We start from the raw sequence: 13,222 nt of genomic DNA, 5'->3' as shown, positions 1-13,222 counted from the left end.
TAACCCCGATAGTGTAGGGGTAAACCTGCCATAATCTGCTAATATGCTGTAAATACTTTAACAGTTTGTCTAAAACCTCCAGGCAGACCCAAGGGTTTTTATTATTATTATTATTATTTTAATACAGTATTTATATAGGGATGACATAATACGCAGTGCTGTACAAAATCTATAATCATGTCACTAGTTGTCTCTCAAAGGAGCTCACAATCTAATGTCTCTACCATAGTCATATGTCAATATTACAGTCTAAGGTCAATTCTGGGGGGAAGCCAAATAAACTAACTACATGTTTTTAGATTAAAGTGTTAAAACCGAATTGCAATACAAGTTAAACATGTATTAAAGTGAGGGACAGTGCCACTAAAAACCATGTTTTATTATAATTGAGCCCTAAACCCAATGCCAAATGTGCTGTGTATCATAAATACATTCAAATCATGTGACCACAACGTTAAGAAAGTGCTATGGAAGGCTCTGTAAAGAATTTATTCTGTAAAGAATAAATATTATACTTACTATATATATATACTACCTGTCCCACCTTCCATGCCATGGTTCACCATTCTATTCAAAAGCTAGCCAAGCCAAGGGATCTTTTATGTTCCGTGCACCATTCCAAGCTCTATTCTTTATCTGCTGGGTCACTATTGTGTGTAGCACTTGTCACATCAATATTGTTTTTATCCTTTTTTTATCTTTTGTATTATTTCTGTGCTTCCCATGCAGTCTGTTTGGTGCCACTTTCTTTCTACATACATGTACTCCAGGAATAGCTAAATAGAATTGTCATTTGTTGTCATGATGGCGACAATAGTGTATCATATGTGTATAGGAGGGTTGAAACATCCTAAATGTTCAAGAGCAGTCCAAGCTTAAATTTTCAGCACAATCTTGAATAATATTGACTTTTCAGTGTTTTAATTTACAGTAATTTATGTTGTAATAGGATCAACATCAAATGAATATGAAGGACAGGTAGACAAATGAATCTATAAACCAAGTTTAATTAAGTGAGATCTTTACATGTTGGATACTGAAGATCTCTGCACATTAAAAATAGAATTAAGGTGAAATCAGTGACAGATAGGACTGTGATGAGAGGAAAGTCAGAGGAATGATTTTCCACTGTGTTCCAGATTCTGGAACAGATCCACTTCCCCTTCATTTAGTCTCAGGACTTCAGTTAGATTGTTTATCAGACCACCCTGGGATAAAATCTCTGTTTTTTTATTCAAGAAGACCTGGCATCCAGCAGCTTTAAGAACCTATGTTGCAAAATTTTTGGTGTTTGTGAGAATTTTATGAAATGAAAGACCTTGGAGAGATATCATAGTTTAGGATTTATTGGGAATCCTCCGGAAGTCTCTTCCATCAGGTCCCGCGTTGTCCCGGCATCCATCTTTGGGCCGGCGCTCTGGGTGCTGCCATCTTCTCCTCTTCCTCTGGGTTCTTGTCTCTACGTCACCCAACCCGGGCGTGGGATCAGGTGATGTAGATGGAAAAAAAACTTGCTGATCTCACTGTGCATGAGTTAGATTGGCATTTTTTCTCCCTTTTGACAAAAGGACTCCTTCTGCGCATGCCGGAGATGCTCGGACAGGTGCAGAAGGAGCGCCCAAGAGCCTCCTGGGATGTGTGACGTAGGTATCCAGGGAGGTTTTGCGCTCCCATTCAATAGGGGGCAGTGCTGCACTCTTTTCTTTTTGCACTAAAAAAAACTAACAGAAGTTTACTTAACATAAAAGGGTTGTCTACCCTTTTATGTAAAGTGAAGACTCTGAGTTTAGGTTCACTTTATAATCTGATTTTCTACATCTCCAAGATTTTTTTTAAATCTGTAAAAAGTCTGTCGACAAATACAAAACATGACATCATTGTCATTATTTTTTTTGTGAAGAAATTGTAGGGTTTGGAGGCACTCGAAGTTTTTCCCACAGGGCTGCCGGTATAGATTGTTGGTATAGATTTAGCAGAGCTATACTCACCTGTCTGCTTCGTCGCAGGGTGCTACCATCTTCTTCCTTCTTCTCTTCGTGGAGACAATCTTCAGCTATCTTGATTGAAGGGCAGGCACCTGGGAGTTAATTTTCAGCATGTGCAGGGGAAGCTGTTTTTTTGACAGATACCCAGAGCAATCAGGCAGGTAGAAGGGATTATTGCACAAAGGACATCTTCTGTGCCTTGCAGCCATTTAGTTCCACCATAAAGTATTGTTTCTCATGTCTCAAATTATGCCTGATTATCCCATAGGCTGGAGAGGATACAGTTTCATTAGTGAAGTTGGGTGATCCAGCAAACCTGGAATGGATCAGGTCCAAGATTTAAATCATTTGCTAACAAATGGCAAATTAATTTTAAGCAATCCATTCCAGGTTTGCTGGATCACCCAGGTTCACTGATGAAAATGTATCGTCTCCAGCCTACGAGAGCTTTAATAAATCAGTCCTACTCTGTTTTTTCTGGCTTCAGAGGTAGAGGTGAGCTGTCTACAGATATTAGGGATTATATGTGGTTGTGTGTGCCAATGTAAGGAAGAGATCTCAAAGGTCATACGACTTTATTTAAGTGAACTTTGCGGAGAGGAGGACTACTTGTAAAAATGAAATAAGTTTTGAGGTAAATTGTGTTTGAGTACCTCAGACAGTTACAAAAAATGGTTACAGGATGTTAAATGTCTGATTTTCAATAATTCAGCATGGGCCCAAGTTTGAGTTATAGGATCTGAGAGTATTTTTGGAAGGTCAGGTCAATGTATGAAATTAGTAAAAGGGGGATATTTTGGAAGGAACTTACAGTGATTACATGTAATACCTACGAGATAAGGCCCAAATCCAGGAACATGGGGCAAGACCACCTTTGTCCTTTATCTGCCCAGGTGTTTTTAGCTTGGTTGAATGATTAGCAGTGTCCATGATGAATGATACCTCAGGCATCACTGGTAAGTGGCATTAAACATAGGCATGGTGTCAGGTGATACATGATGGAGCCTTATGAAGAGAATTCTTTTGGTTTAATGACAGGTAAGTCATATGAAAGAAGTGAGTGGGTAGTGAGTTTAGAAAGTTACACCACATTGCTGAAACAGGAACACAAGCACTGTGATCAGGGTGACTGTTCCTCATATGGCTGTTGACAGTCAGTTTGGTGGACAGATGTTGTCACAGATAGAGAAGAGTAACAGTGCAGGAATCTAGGTGTCATGGCAGTGTAAATCCATAGTAAGAATGAATAAGCGCTGTTAGGAAAAGGGGGAGAGGTGTCTGAGTCATTCTGACTATGATTCAGTGATCCCACAGAATGGATGAAAAAACTATGCTGGCTGTATATTTTTGCCTGAGATTATCAAAAATGTCTATCTCCCTCAATGAAAATATATCTGTGCAATATATATTGCAAGGTGTATTTTTAGTTACCTTTCATGCAATACTCTATAATAAATAGGCTTTATAGGTATGCCGATTGTAACACATGGAAAGTAGTAAGGATTTATTAAGCAGTAGCAGTGATAATGTAGGACCATGTAATAAATTTTATTTTTATTACTGCTGCCATATCTTTGTGAACTTTGTACCCATTTACTGTACTTTGTAATATTTTGTTTATGTGTTTTATCGGCTAGGATAGCTTCTCCTTGGTTCATGGGCATCATTAGTCATACATTGCTGGCATCCTGCAGTCAAGGTTGCTCTTGCTAGGTGTGGTTTATCTGTGGTTTTACCAAAATTGTATCTATTATAGGAAGTTGCTGAACATGTTCACAAGAAAAATGTATTGATTAGGATGGGTGTGATGTCACCCATAGCGTTATAAAATGCGTTTGCATACATTCGCTATGTGGTGGATGTATTCAAGCGTGGGACCCTGTGCAGAAATGACTTGGTGCTCCCTCCCCCACTGAACTGACTTGGGGAGCCAGAGGGAGCCTTGTGGGCTGGAGGGGATCTGGGGTCTTTGTGCAGTGGCACACTTTGCACCTCCCTATGTCTGTTCAATAAGAACTCATTTGTGGCCCTTTAATGTCTAAGAATCCTTTAATTGTGTTATGCACAAACCAGATCTCAGATTGTGTTTTTCAGAAATCAGAATTCAAACATGAAGCACACCTACAAAACACATAAATTTATTTCCAATCCATATACAGTACATAAGGAAATTTTTACAAATTTTTCTGGACTAAAAGTAAAATGTACAAAATATAAAAATTAATTATATACATGGTTATAAAAATATAATTTGGCAAGTAAATTCAAACATACAGGTATTGTATTGGCATGCACTGTGTAGGTAGTAAAAATTCAATATTGAAAAAACATCATTTCATATTGTACATCATTGTAAAGTTTTTGTAGTTAGGTTTGTGGAGTACTGTGTAAAAGCATTGCTACCTGAATACTGCTAAGCAGCTGTTTTTTTTTTTCATTTTTCTGTCTTTAGAGAAACCCATCTCAGATGACTGTTCCATGGATGACAGACAACACCATATAATAACAGGGCCAAAAGAAGGAAGATCCAGTATTTGTATCCTAACAGCTTTACAATAGGGGAACCTGTGCTTTACCCATGTATATAACTTTCCTTACCAAGCAGCACATACTCATTTCCTCTCCCCTTTATGCAGGAGATGTTGCAGGGCTAGAGACCCGCTCTCTGCTCCCATGTGACCACTCATCAATTGGGGGGAAAGTAAACTTAGGTTTAACTGTTGCCTTGTCTTGCATGGTTGAAGCACACAGGTTCACTTTACGCTACCTACAGACACTGGATGACTATATCCTGATTATGCTGATTTTGACAGAACTGGGTAACCACCAGTCGCCTGCACCTGGAAAATCTGTAGGTCATAGCCTAATGGCAGGTTTGGATTTTCTCATCTGAAACCCATTGTGTGATAAGGATACAGGCAAACACCTTCCAGCAAAATTAAGTCATGTTTATATAACAGGTTGGCAAATGAAAGAAATTACTTTGGGAGTCTGAGGACCAGTACTAAAATCAATGTTAGCATAAATGACATATGTATAAGCCCCATTAAGGCCTTGTTCACACAGACTAGCTTATATAAGAGCAGAATGTGCAACAAGCTTTTGCAAAGGTTTTAGCAAGATTTGTTGAAACATTTAAAGCACCATTCAGCCTTAGTTTGGGAGTGGTAAATACAGATCCTATTGAAAGTAGTAATATGGATTCAATGGTATGTAAAACCTGTTGAAAGCCTTCTAAAGCCCGCTAGCAGCTTGTAACAACCAGCACTCTCTTTAATAATTGTGTTTGACATTCCCAAATTGAAGAGTTCTTTAAAAGCTTCTAAAGCTTATAGAAAGTCATGCAAAAGTTTGCTGTACACACGTCTACTATACAAGCTGAAGCCTGTGTAAACAATGTCTAATATTGAACATTGTTTTCTGTAACTGGCCACAACCTTTATAAAGGATTACAGAAAACATATATATATAAAAAGCACTGACAGGACACAACTCACTGCGGTCACTAATTTATAAAGGTTATCTGCAGCAGACATGGTTACTCCACAATGACATCACAAAAAGATTTTTCAGGGGTTAAATACATAAATGTTCTTCAAAACAAATGTAATAATATACTGATACAAAAATATATTGAATGTAAACATTATATAGTCATTTCACACAGGTATAGCAGAAATATATGTATTGTATTTTATATAGTGCATCCTTTAAAATGCATTGATTCTTTAAAAGTTTGTGAAGTATGTACTATGAATTTGGTTTATTTTAATAATCTTAAAACATGCTATTTAAAGAAATGCAGGTTATTCTCTGGGGTTGATCTACTAAAGCAGTACAGACATTTCACTTTGCTAAGTAGTTGTTTTTGTAATAGTGAATAAAATAAAGCTGTGTTTACTTTGACCACTCAATCATGTGCAAGGGGTATAAAAAAGGGTTTATTCCACATGGTTGGATAACTGTAGTGAACACATTCAATGTATTTATTTAGCCAATTAAACCTTTTCTGTAAAGTGTAAGTCTGGAAAAAAATCAGTATATTACTGCAATACATGCACATATTCTTGTTAGAAAAAGACAGTTTGATCCTGTTTAATGAGACACTTACCCTTAGTTTTATAAATTTGCTTGGTGTTTTAGTAAGGTTGTTTTAGAACTACGTCTGAAAATACAGATTGATGCACAGTGTTCAGTGCACATGTATTCAGCAAAAATAAAATCTCATAGACGTAATATCCCCAGGACCACCATCATAAATTTCTGGGTCCCATACTAAGTTAACTCCCACCCTTCCACCCCCCACGTTTAAAAGTTCCAGATTTGCAAAATCAAGCTTTTTTGATCAGGCCCCGTAGGGTCAGGTAGCAAAAGTACCCCTTGAGCTCCACGATAGTGGCCCAGGTCTCCACAATTGTGTTACCATACCTAAATGCATGGCCCATCAGGTGGCACTGACAGTGGAGGAAAGTCAGACTTGTAGTACAAGACCATCCTCAGGTACATTTGTCAGCTGATGGGCACCTATTCCAAGGGCAGCTGTTTGTGTTTTGCCTGTGGTTGAGGACAAGGAAGGCATGCTGCAGACTGAGGACTTATTAGGTATAAAACTACAAAGTTTTCTAATCTGATATTCTCTAACTATGGATGGTTTGTAGGTGTCTCAATAAAATCACCTTCTGATCCAGTAGAGTATAAATGGAGAGAAACTGCTATAAATGAGTAATTAAAATGTGTGTATGTAACAAATGATTATGTGTGTTTGTAAAATATATATCAGCATTGCACAAATGATTTGTAATAGTGGAACATACTATTTTTACTGCCATTTGTGGCAACAAATTGAAAATACTGACCTTGTATTGAACATGCTGATGCATGAAATACTGTATTTGTGTGTATTTAAAAAACAACCTAATTTTTCTGATTACATGGGGCATGGGTAATATGACCTCCATCTTTTAATATCTAGCCTGTTCCAAAAGGCTCCAAACAATAAACAAGAAGCCATCTCTTACGAAAAATGAGATAAGGTAATATCTCACGAAATTCATTGCTAGCTACCAATGTTATTAAACTTGGCATTACAACTTTTGTTTTATTGCTTTTTTAAACCCTTAAGAAGGCACCATTCTGGGAAATGCTACATTTTACCGTACTGATAACTATTTAAAGTAAATTAGGTTATGTTACTTAGAATTCAGTAAGCACAATAAGATGGTAGATGTTACCCTGATCTACAATAATACTTTTGTTAATGCTTCTGGAGTGCCCTGATATACTTTTAGGGTATGTAAAGAAAGGGCAGCCCTGCCCAAACCTCAATGTGATAGACTGCCCATGAAGCCCATCAACAGGCACAATCATTGACATGTGGTGGTTATGGTAATGGTTGTGTACAAAAGCCTTTATAAATTCCAGTCTTCAGTTTGGTTGATACTGGAAATGCAGCTTTGGCAGCCTGTGCATTTCTGTAAAAAGTATTACATTATCATAACATGAAAGGTACAGTCTGGCACATTATTCTGCCTAAAAATATCTCTGCCATGACACCTAATACATGAGTGATACTAGAATACTATTCTCCATGCTGCTTGCATTACAAGTGATTTGCTAAAATGCACTGAAGTAAGTGATGTGAAAACGCATAGGTCTGCCAGATTCTTAAGTCTGTGCAGAATAAAGTGCTCTTTCCATTTTCCTTGGTAAAAATGTGCTACTGTGCATAGAAAAGGAAAACAGCATCCGTGTGTTTTTTATAGCTAAAAAGAGCATTATCCGCTGGGATATGATTTGCAACACTTTTAAGTTTCAAATTTTAAGGGAACAGCAACATATTTATACAGCTATTTACATAACTTGTATTGTGCTAAATACATTACATAAATATATGACGTGAAATATATTAAGGTAGATTGCAGTATTGTCAAATTAATCACATTCAAGTCCTTTATCTAAATTGCCAGTGTGTTACATACAGAAATGTATTATAAACACTGGAAGAGCTCAGGACTTACTAATTAGACACAAAGCATTGACAATGTTCCTACTCATTAAGAGGTTACTTGAAATTTTCTTCTTGAATTTGGAGGATTCCTCTGAAATGATTTTGGTTGATACTGTGAGCCTTTATGGAAAGATCAAAATATGTAAATCAATAATAATGATAGTAAGACAGTAAGAAAAAATAAAATGTGGTAAATTGTAAAGGTGATGAACGAAGTTTGACTCCATCCAATCCATCCCCACAGCTTGACAAACAGAGCTATTGTAAACGGTTGCCGATTTCCAATAAAAATTTGACACTCTTTGGAAAAAGAATTACGCAGTTTACCAAAGGCAATTTTATGGAACTTTAGGAAAAAATTAAAGAACCCGTCTACTTAAACAAATTATTTCAGTTTTGTTGTTGTCATTTTTTTGTAGTTGTCATTTTTTTGTGGTTGTCCTTTTTTTGCTACAACTTAATACAGAATTTCCAGAGATATGTCTTTTTCCAGATACTCATCTTAACTCAAGGGACTCCCAGTGTAAGTAATTCTATGTAAATGTTCCTTGTAGAAAATTATAGATACAAGACTCCTCTTCACTTTTAGCACTGACATGCAATCACATAATTGTACCATAGTAAACTAATTTAGAGATGAGGGATCCTCCCATAACCAATCTATTTGTACAACACAAATGATGCTTTCAGAATATTTTCTCTTTAATAATTTGTACAACACAAATGCTGCTTTCAGAGCATTTTCCATTTATTCATTTCATGTATAAAACGCTTTATCACTAACATAATCAATAAATGTCTGAAGCATAGGCAGCTTTTTCATAACAAACCAGCAACGCTGAAGTAGGCTAAACAGAAGTGACCTAAAAAAAAACTCCCTTCCATTGCCATTTAGTTATATAAAACTAGAAATCCTGTAGTCTAGAAAGAAATGCTTGCAAATGGAGGAGGAAACTGGGTGATTTTGTTGGAAGTTGCATATATTATAATATACCATTTACTGAACTTATAGTATATCTTTTCTCCCACTAGAACTATTTATAGATAGCAGATATGAATTGTCCATCAGTAAAATATGATGCTTAAAAACTAGCATAAAAGAAAAGCTGAATGGGATAAAGTCCATACGGATAAGTCCTAATGCTACAAAAACCAGTTTAAAGATATATACAGAGACGCCTATTTCTTTTCAGCTCAGAATTACTTGGTGTTCGTGTAGTTATATTGTTTTATGGGTTTTGTATTTTTGACAGTTTAATGGATTCTGTTCTTATAATATTAATGGACTTTGTTTTATGGCTTTTTTATTAGGTAAAATTGTACTGTGATAGCTAAAATGAAATCTTACTTGTTAGGAAGGCTTGTCCTGTCCATGTATGATTAGCAAAATCCAAAGGAGTAAAAGATCTTCTATGTGATGTCTCTGACTGAAATGAAAATAATTTATACATTAACAATATGTTTAAAACTGAACTTCAGGTAGATACAAAACATTATCAAGTGTATTTTTAAATCAAGCTAGTGTATGCAAACAATTTTGATTTGATATCTGTTTCTTGTAATCTCTTGTACACATGAAGGGGAGGGAGCAGTGCTAAGGGCCAATCCATTGTACTGCAGTGCATACAAGTTGACAAGGAACATTTTGACAGGAGGAGAGAACAGAAGGATGGCTGATTGTGCTCATTTAGCTCCTTTATAAGTTAGGGGCAGAACGAAATCATGCCACCAATATTACGCTGCTGTCTGGCCATGTATATTTCAGAATGGGATAGACAGAAATGCACATTCCATTGCTGGTAAAACAACTACCATATATGTTTTTGTATTAAGTTATGTATTAAGTATTTAGCCAGGTTGGCCCCTTCTTGGTCCTGTACCAACACCTTCACAATCTTGATTGGCTACCTTGATTGACCAGGTTGGAATTACATAAACTTTCATTCCAGCATTGAGGTGTGTCAAAAATATACACTAAGTAGAAGAATGAAGACGGGCAAGAAAGTTTGTTTTATTGTAGAAGAGATATACTCTGCAATAAAGCCAAAGCTACTGGTTTCCATTTTTTTTAAAGTTCTGCTTTAGGTGAAGAATTTAAAAATATCAAAAAACAGCATCAGTTGTTTACATTTACCAATGTGTTAATGTAAGAAATAATATACAAGTTAACTAACCCTGAAAGTGTGGGTTGTATTGGGTCTTGAAAACTGCTCCACAATGCCAGTTCTTTCCCGTAGGGGGCGTCTTCCTGTAGTATCAGGCACAGCGCTAGATATCCGGCTATGAGGATGCTTTCCTCTGTTCTGTAGGAAAGAAAAGGAAACTTCTATAAATAGATCAAAATGCTTTTTAAATTAAAAGAATTAGGATTAAAACGCTGCTTAAATTACTGCCATCTTGCATTTTTTTGTAGATGTTGATGTCATTTTTTTAAAATGTACCCATTTTTATGTTCATGAAATATTTCTACATGAAACAGAAATGATTGATGTCTTACAGCCGAGTAGCGAGAACCAGGCACAGACAGATGTTGCTCCGCTGTATCAGAGTTAATTGGGGGTAACTTGTTCCTGCTGCTTTGGATGGACGGGGAAGACAATCTGTCCAGTCCTGTGTATCTGAATAAAAGAAAACAGAAATCTGCTTTAAAAAGCAACCTGACAACTCATCATTTAAATAATATAGCTCACAATACATCTAATATAAGAGTACAATCTTATTTAGATAACTGACTAAAGCTATGTATGTATGTATGGGGACCTACCTATCCAACTTATTTGTATCCAATAAGACAGCCTCTTGCACAATTTGGTTGTCTAAAGGAGATGCTTTATGTGCATTTTTTAAATTCACAGCTAATGGGCAACCTGGCACCCCACTCTTTCAAAAAATGTAGAGACTTTCTGCACAAACAGGTTAGCAGTTCAACTGGTTCTTCTAAACTCCAGTTATGTTGAAAACCATAACTATTTTATGCTCTTTTCCAAACTGGGGAAAAAAGTTTTCTGAAGTTCCACTTCATTGATGATTTTTTTGAACATCCAATGCCACGATGTAGCAAAACCACTGATATACTACATATAAAAGTAAACTGTAATAGGGCTCTTTGACACTTTACTCTCTCACAGGCAAAACCTGCGAACAAAACCTGTTGACAAATAACGCTAAAGATATACTAAAGGCTTTTCTTTTATTTTGTTTGAATTATTTTTTTAATGGGCATACACTGTGTACTGTTGGTTAGTAGGCCTGAGGCTTAGTGGCATTCCAGGAGCTCGCACACATAGAAAAGATATCTCAAGCGTTCTCCCCAACCCCTTTTAGTCGGGCGCACCCCCCTGCACTTTTTAGTAACCATCCCGCTGTTTTTGGGTGGTTAGTGAAGAGTTGGGTCAAAATATAGGTGCTGACACCTGCCTACAATTTTTCTAACCCAGATTAAAAACATTTCTGGGTTGAACATTGCATCTGATAATCAGCCAGGATTTATATATTTAGTAATAGTAATTTGGGTGGCAATCAGCTGGCTGATCAGCTTCGTCTGCCCATTCAGTGCTCACTAGGCTCTTCCATGAGTTTGTTAACCTTGGAATACTGACTGCTAATTTATGATGGGAGCAGGGGAAGTGTGGACAACTGAAGGTCACACATTACCTCTCTATACTTTTCTCTAAATATGGAAGCCCCCAGTTTTCCCAGATTGAAAGATATTAGAAATGGTATGGTCATAAACCATAAAGATCAAATAGTACCCAGTCTGCATTGAATTTGTCACCTGAGGGGCATCAGGCCTCCATAAAAACATCCTTGCGTTTATACTGTCACATTGCGGGCATGTCAGCTCCTTTAAAGAGCTTGCAGTCTGTTAAGGAACAATGAAGGATACAGATGCTGGAAGATCTTATGTTCTTTTAGGCTTTAGGAGATGATAAAGAAGACAGAGGAGTTTTTATTCTCCTAAAATACAATGGAGCATACAGATAGAAAAGGAACTTACATTTTATTAGGTTCTAGGTCAGAAAGAAGATCTTACATAAGCTATAAGAGAGGATACGTGAAGTGGAAACGTTGCTATCATAATACGGGGTGAATGCAGAAGTTTGAAAAGGTAACATGGTGGTATACAATAGAGATATAGAACAAAGAAGAACTGACAATCTTTTCAAGGTATAGACACAATGTAATGTTTTATTAAAGTGTTCTACACAGGCCTTTTTTGTTGGGTGGTTTATCTGGCTAATTTCCCTAAGCACCCAACTGATTCACAGAGTTGGAAAATGGCTTAGGGTCAGTGGACCCTTGTTTGTCTGTCCTAAACTGGTGTTCTACTTTAATACATCTCTAGTTCACATAGACAAGACATGTGAATGGTCAGTATGTTTTAATGCGGTTCCACTCAAATAAAATTGAATCAACTTTTAATAAATCCACTTGCTATAAGAGCAATTTAACTACTATCCAACCTCATACAATGCAGGAAAAATGTTGCTATTGATGGTTTGCTGAAAATGACTTACAGTTTTGTACCCCTGAGAACTTCATCACTGTAAACATTAAGTGTTTTAGATGGCAAGGGCTCTAAAGTTAGAGCAGGCAGTCTTCGATGTGTAGGTGTTTTCCTGGAAGGAGTGTGCAGAAGGCGAGAGGATGACAGAAAATTGCTCTCATTTAACTTTCCGAACCGGTTCCGTGCAGAATTCAATCCTCTTGGAAACATGTTTAAAGATTTGTCTTCTTGTTCACTTTGAAAAAATAAAAATGCAGTATTAGTATGGGTGTGATCATTCCTTGTATTAAACATTAATAAATCAAGTACTATTATTAAACATACAAATTGGAGAGTTAAAACTAGGTATATTAATTGGAACTTGTTCAACCCAAACTTATAATACTATAAGTAATATAATATATTATGATATGTTTTAAGCTTTTGCATGCAGATTTTATCATCTGGATACTGTCACTACCCACAGTATTTTATAATCATTTGAGTAGTTTACTTTTTGGTCCATGATCTGTATTCCTATAAATAATTACAAGCAATGCATTACAATACTAAAGTGCTCTGTAAGGTGTTTACTGCATCATATGTGTATGGGCTGCAACATATTCCAATATTGACATGGTAATGTTGTAATACCTCTCAAAATGTGTGTATTGGCTCTAACCTCTCCTGTGACATTCGGATATTAAAATGTGAAAACTACCGTATTTTTCGCCGTATAAGACG

General features: G+C 36.5%; 1 protein-coding gene across 2 annotated transcripts in view; it reads right to left on the bottom strand.

Annotated features, from left to right (window-relative positions):
* Positions 1–4,107: 4,107 nt before the first annotated feature.
* FAM149A (family with sequence similarity 149 member A) overlaps positions 4,108–13,222 on the bottom strand; it is a 46,403-nt gene continuing 37,288 nt past the window's right edge. For both annotated transcript variants that reach the window (XM_072406151.1, XM_072406152.1), the window contains exons 10-14: positions 12,510–12,734; positions 10,490–10,610; positions 10,167–10,295; positions 9,341–9,419; positions 4,108–8,112 (exon numbers count right to left, since the gene is read on the bottom strand). In XM_072406151.1, the coding sequence (XP_072262252.1) occupies positions 8,039–8,112; positions 9,341–9,419; positions 10,167–10,295; positions 10,490–10,610; positions 12,510–12,734 (628 nt within the window). In that variant the 3' untranslated portion in view covers positions 4,108–8,038. The remainder of the gene's footprint in view (positions 8,113–9,340; positions 9,420–10,166; positions 10,296–10,489; positions 10,611–12,509; positions 12,735–13,222) is intronic.

This window comes from Pyxicephalus adspersus, chromosome 3 (genome assembly GCF_032062135.1).
Source record: "Pyxicephalus adspersus chromosome 3, UCB_Pads_2.0, whole genome shotgun sequence".
NCBI classification, from domain to species: Eukaryota; Metazoa; Chordata; class Amphibia; order Anura; family Pyxicephalidae; genus Pyxicephalus; species Pyxicephalus adspersus.
The sequence above is the reverse complement of the archived record's forward strand: the minus strand, read 5'-3'. Positions and strand labels throughout refer to the sequence as shown.